Here is a 6,181-nt window from a genome sequence, read left to right on the forward strand (position 1 = left end):
TAAAAGGTCAGTCCTTGTAATAAATGTCAATTCAAAATAAACGTATGTTTATAAATATGCCAGTCCATATGTGTGGTTAACCTTTGCAGTTATTAATTCACAACTCGGACTGAAATACAGGTGTTGTTTCTCTGCTTCATCACTACTCGCATCATCTGTTTACATAAACATACCGCCTAAATATCAAATCAACAACAGCAAACATAACAACGTACTAAAAACAAGAAGCCTACGGGCCTTAACGGTCATCTGACTTTACAGCACCATCTGGTGTAGTAAATGCTGGAACTTGAGACGAAGCTTAAAATGCGTTGTTTCAGAAAGCCATGATTGCACAATCATGTAACATAATGGCCACCGTGACTGCCATGTGGTGTTTTTGATGTCCACCGTGGCTGCCATGTGGTGTTTTTGACGTCCGCCGTGGATGCAATGTAGTGTTTTGACGTCCACCGTGACTGCCATGTTGTGTTTTTGACGTCCGCCGTGGATGCAATGTTGTGTTTTTGATGTCCACAATGGCTGCCATGTTGTGTTTTTGATGTCCATCGTGACTGCCATGTTGTGTTTTTGATGTCCATCGTGACTGCCATGTTGTGTTTTTGATGTCCACAATGGCTGCCATGTTGTGTTTTTGATGTCCACCGTGGCTGCCATGTGGTGTTTTTGATGTCCGCCGTGGATGCAATGTAGTGTTTTGATGTCCACAATGGCTGTCATGTTGTGTTTTGATGTCCGCCGTGGCTGCCATGTAGTGTTTTTGATGTCCATCGTGACTGCCATGTTGTGTTTTTGATGTCCATCGTGACTGCCATGTTGTGTTTTTGATGTCCATCGTGACTGCCATGTTGTGTTTTTGATGTCCATCGTGACTGCCATGTTGTGTTTTTGATGTCCATCGTGACTGCCATGTTGTGTTTTTGATGTCCACCGTGGATGCCATGTGTAGTTTTTGATGTCCACCATGGCTGTCATGTTGTGTTTTGATGTCCGCCGTGGCTGCCATGTTGTGTTTTTGATGTCCATCGTGACTGCCATGTTGTGTTTTTGATGTCCATCGTGACTGCCATGTTGTGTTTTTGATGTCCACAATGGCTGCCATGTTGTGTTTTTGATGTCCACCGTGGCTGCATTGTTGTGTTTTTGATGTCCACCGTGGCTGCGATGTTGTGTTTTGATGTCCGCCGTGGCTGCCATGTTGTGTTTTTGATGTCCATCGTGACTGCCATGTTGTGTTTTTGATGTCCACCGTGGCTGCATTGTTGTGTTTTTGATGTCCACCGTGGCTGCGATGTTGTGTTTTGATGTCCGCCGTGGCTGCCATGTTGTGTTTTTGATGTCCATCGTGACTGCCATGTTGTGTTTTTGATGTCCATCGTGACTGCCATGTTGTGTTTTTGATGTCCATCGTGACTGTCATGTGGTGTTTTTGACGTCCGCCGTGGATGCAATGTAGTGTTCTGATGTCCACCATGGCTGTCATGTAGTGTTCTGATATCCACCGTGGCTGTCATGTTGTGTTTTGATGTCCACAATGGCTGTCATGTTGTGTTTTGATGTCCACCGTGGCTGTCATGTTGTGTTTTTGATGTCCACAATGGCTGTCATGTTGTGTTTTGATGTCCGCCGTGGATGCAATGTAGTGTTTTGATGTCCACAATGGCTGTCATGTTGTGTTTTGGTGTCCGTCGTGGCTGCCATGTGGTGTTTTGGATGTCCACCATGGCTGTCATGTTGTGTTTTGATGTCCGCCGTGGCTGCCATGTTGTGTTTTGATGTCCATCGTGACTGTCATGTGGTGTTTTTGACGTCCGACGTGGATGCAATGTAGTGTTCTGATGTCCACCATGGCTGTCATGTTGTGTTTTTGATGTCCATCGTGACTGCCATGTTGTGTTTTTGATGTCCACAATGGCTGTCATGTTGTGTTTTTGATGTCCACCATGGCTGTCATGTTGTGTTTTGATGTCCACCATGGCTGTCATGTAGTGTTCTGGTGTCCACCATGGCTGTCATGTTGTGTTTTTGATGTCCACCATGGCTGTCATGTTGTGTTTTTGATGTCCACCATGGCTGTCATGTTGTGTTTTGATGTCCACCATGGCTGCAATGTAGTGTTCTGATGTCCACCATGGCTGTCATGTTGTGTTTTTGATGTCCATCGTGACTGCCATGTTGTGTTTTTGATGTTCACCATGGCTGTCATGTTGTGTTTTGATGTCCACCATGGCTGTCATGTTGTGTTTTGGTGTCCACCATGGCTGTCATGTTGTGTTTTGATGTCCACCATGGCTGCCATGTTGTGTTTTGATGTCCACCATGGCTGTCATGTTGTGTTTTGATGTCCACAATGGCTGTCATGTTGTGTTTTTGATGTCCACCATGGCTGTCATGTTGTGTTTTTGATGTCCACCATGGCTGTCATGTGGTGTTTTTGATGTCCACCATGGCTGTCATGTTGTGGTTTGATGTCCACCATGGCTGTCATGTTGTGTTTTTGATGTCCACAATGGCTGTCATGTGGTGTTTTGATGTCCACAATGGCTGCCATGTGGTGTTTTGATGTCCACCATGGCTGCCATGTGGTGTTTTTGATGTCCATCGTGGCTGCCATGTGGTGTTTTGATGTCCACCATGGCTGCCATGTGGTGTTTTTGATGTCCACAATGGCTGTCATGTGGTGTTTTGATGTCCACAATGGCTGTCATGTGGTGTTTTGATGTCCACCATGGCTGTCATGTTGTGTTTTGATGTCCACCGTGACTTCCATGTCGTTTTTGTGACAAGGCCAAAAATATTAATTCTTTACCGGTTTCCTTTATTTAAAGATGCATTCCTTCGTTCGGAAATAGAAACATGAACAATTTCTATTGATAAAGTCTATGCCCGAATGAGGATTGTATGAGTTTGTGTGCCTACCAGTAATGAAAGTAACGCCGAAATGTACAGAAAAAAAAAACGTTTCGTATACACTTACCGTTTTACATTTTCGGTAATTAGTAATACTTCTGTTCGAATTGAGAATTTTTTTATGATTTAACACTTGATGCACTTATGTTTACCTTGAGAGTAAAACTGTCGAATTAATTTAAAGATAATAAATTTTACCACTGGGGAAAATACACATTTCCTATTAAGTTTCATTTTGGTGACATACACTTTATTCAAACGAAGGAATGTCCATTTAACATCCTCACAAGTTTTCAGTTAAATGGCACCTGTAGAGCTGGAGAAAATTTAAATGTGTGTTTAAAGACAACGGTCAAGACGGCCAGCTTTGATTTCGGATCTGCTCGAAAAATAAAAACTCTTGGTCAGCAACATCTTAGGATCATTCAGGGCAATTTTCAGTCAATCCGACGATGACTATAGGTCATTCTGACCCGTCAGGTGACTTTACAAGGAATGTCATTCCAGCGATCCAATATACCCAGATCTTGTGCCATATCACTTCGTTTGTAGGTAAAATATGTAACTGTTCCATGTTCTATGTCTATATGTGATCGTTTGTAATTTACTTGTGTGACTGTTCCATGTTCTATGTCTATATGTGACCGTTTGTAATTTACTTGTGTGACTGTTCCATGTTCTATGTCTATATGTGATCGTTTGTAATTTACTTGTGTAACTGTTCCATGTTCTATGTCTATATGTGATCGTTGGTAATTTACGTGTGTCTTGATAAAGGGGCAGATTGCCTCGAAAATTCGACAATTTACTTATCTGTACCGTCGTTATTATATATATATATATGAATTCCATGCCTACGCTGTGATATAACGGATAGAGTTTAGTCGAGACGGTCAGAACGCTGCGTGAGAAACGGGATCTATGCAGAACAAAGGCCGTGATAAAACTTTCTGTTTTATCATTTAAATATCAACAATTTTTATCAATCTAACTTACCTCAACAAACAAGTCGATACGACAGTATACACATTGTCCATAAACTGTATCACCTTCTTATTTTAAAAGTTAAACGTTATAAGAACATAATAGGCCACCTTAATAAAACCGAAAGTAGCAGATCAATTTTACGTGCACTTCAAACTGTGTAGCAGGGGCTTACCGATATTACCTCACAGAGGTACATTGTACGGTATCTAGGAAACTGTCTCACAACTCAATATCAGCTTTATGATAGGTTTGTAACGTGTTTTCTTAAGTCGAAAACGTTCTTTAATAAAAGTAAATGAAGGCGACATGGTTTATTTTCTTCTCAAAATAGTAACCTAATTTACATATCGTTGTCTATCAGATCAGTCATTCAGCAGCATTAACATTATTATAGACTTTTAATCAGGAAGGTTCATCCTCCAATACCATCATTACGGAGCAAACGACGAACTCGTAAACTGTTAGATTGTCACATTTATTAATACTAATGCAATAAAGCTTACTTCAGTATGCAAGATTTCAGCTTGTTTACTACAAATATACATATATTCTGACTGTCAAAATAGCATCGGTGTCGATTCATGCAGTATCACTGATCATATCATATTAAGTGTTGTAGTTCGATGGCTGCCCATATGTGATGTCAGATCTATCGACTTACTATACCATCGCGCTGATAAATTTCACAAACTAGACATATGATCATCCGTTCTGATGTGATAAATATAGCATCTTAAATGAGTTTTCTTTTAAGTTCATATGCGATTTTATGAAACGAATCTTAGAATATTTTAATATTTGCTAGTCTTGGTGAAAAAAAGAAACACTTCGAGATGAGTTTCAGAAGGGGCCCTACACCAGACATGGGCTATTGACATGTCAACAAATTAAGATGTATGTACATTTTATTTATAACTGGCCCAGCCAATGAAAAAGGTTTCTGAGCAATTACACTTTCGACATATGTAAAACGGTGTTTATACACAATCACTTCATAACATGGTGATTACATAATCGTGTGTTATCATACGGAAAGAGGAAATCCATGACTACAGGTAGACTAGATAATAAACACATACACGTACAGGTGGATGATCAAATTACTTATGTACATGTAATCATAATGGTGCAATAAACATTTTGATGTTTTGTATAGTTAAATTAGTTTATATAAGCATTCAACATACCAAACGTAATACCATATCAAGGCGATCTAGTCAGACATAAATGATCATTGATCTGGGACTGTTGTAATTCAATCTCACTCTGATATATTATAATGGATAGTTTATAGCTGGTCAGACTTCAAGTATACGCAGTGTATGTTACACACGTACATTTTAAATATACAGAGCTTCAGCCTAGCCCGAGCTTCCTCTGGTGTAGGTGTCAGGGCCAGAGGAAACACGAGCTACCGGTGACCGTACCTTCGTAAGATTAAACTGCAACTGATTTCGGCTCCTTAACATATATATAAAGTCTTGTATCGCTAAAATCCCAACAGTTTTCTCTTCATAACCCCTACACCCATTCCTTTCCCCTTCCCTGTACTTATGAACCAATGTATAACACCATGTCGTCAGGCCTGTACTTTTGCTTAAGTCACAATACGGAGACGGATTAATATAAGCACATTGTACTTGTATCTGAATCTGACTATCTACATAATGTACATATTAATGTTCAACAGCTTGTTACTTGTATTGATTTATCAATAAAATACAGTTTAAACTCAACTTATTCTTACTCATTTAGATATTAAGTGTTATACGAAACCTATCAGTTAGTGTAAATATTACGCTCAACTGAGCCATAAGTCTGCCGTAGTAGAACTCGGGCAATGTGTAGTGTATACACGTGTGGGGTGACCGTTAGCATAATAATAATCATTATATACAGCCACATGAAAAACATCGGCGGACACGGGGTAAAATTTAGAAATCAGAAATCAGACAAAGAAATTACAAACATGCTCCACAGAATTACCAATATATTCTGTGTATGAAATGTTCACATGTAAAACACGTGTATCAACAATACACTTGTAAACAAAATGGCGCCTGTATATACACATGTACGGTATCACATGCATTCACGCCTCCCCACAGTAAAATCATCGATACAGAATACATTTTAAATATATATACCTGATTTTCCTGTTTTCTCCTCATCCCTTACCGGCATGTTTATGTGTAAAACTACACACACGTGTTACGACCGTCTATTGATTGCTGATCAGGCTGTTCCATTAGACTCGCATGTCGTACAGCTTGTGTTTTTCTGT

The 6,181-nt window shown here is 39.9% G+C and overlaps 2 protein-coding genes across 2 annotated transcripts in view; both read right to left on the bottom strand.

Annotated features, from left to right (window-relative positions):
• Positions 1 to 6,181, bottom strand: part of LOC117342389 (monocarboxylate transporter 4-like) — a 31,723-nt gene extending 25,542 nt beyond the window's left edge. The window contains exon 1 of the mRNA XM_033904543.1: positions 6,045 to 6,181. The gene's annotated coding sequence lies outside the window, so the exon portion shown is untranslated. The remainder of the gene's footprint in view (positions 1 to 6,044) is intronic.
• LOC117342577 (hornerin-like) lies at positions 317 to 1,408 on the bottom strand. The gene has a single exon (XM_033904768.1). It carries the CDS (start codon positions 1,406 to 1,408, stop codon positions 317 to 319), a length of 1,092 nt encoding a protein of 363 aa, XP_033760659.1.

Source organism: Pecten maximus, chromosome 14 (genome assembly GCF_902652985.1).
Source record: "Pecten maximus chromosome 14, xPecMax1.1, whole genome shotgun sequence".
Classification (NCBI taxonomy): Eukaryota; Metazoa; Mollusca; class Bivalvia; order Pectinida; family Pectinidae; genus Pecten; species Pecten maximus.

What these genes read in the sequence shown, in the direction of transcription:
- LOC117342577 (XM_033904768.1), bottom strand. Translation starts at nt 1,408, where the DNA reads ATGGACATCAAAAACACAACATGGCAGTCACGATGGACATCAAAAACA.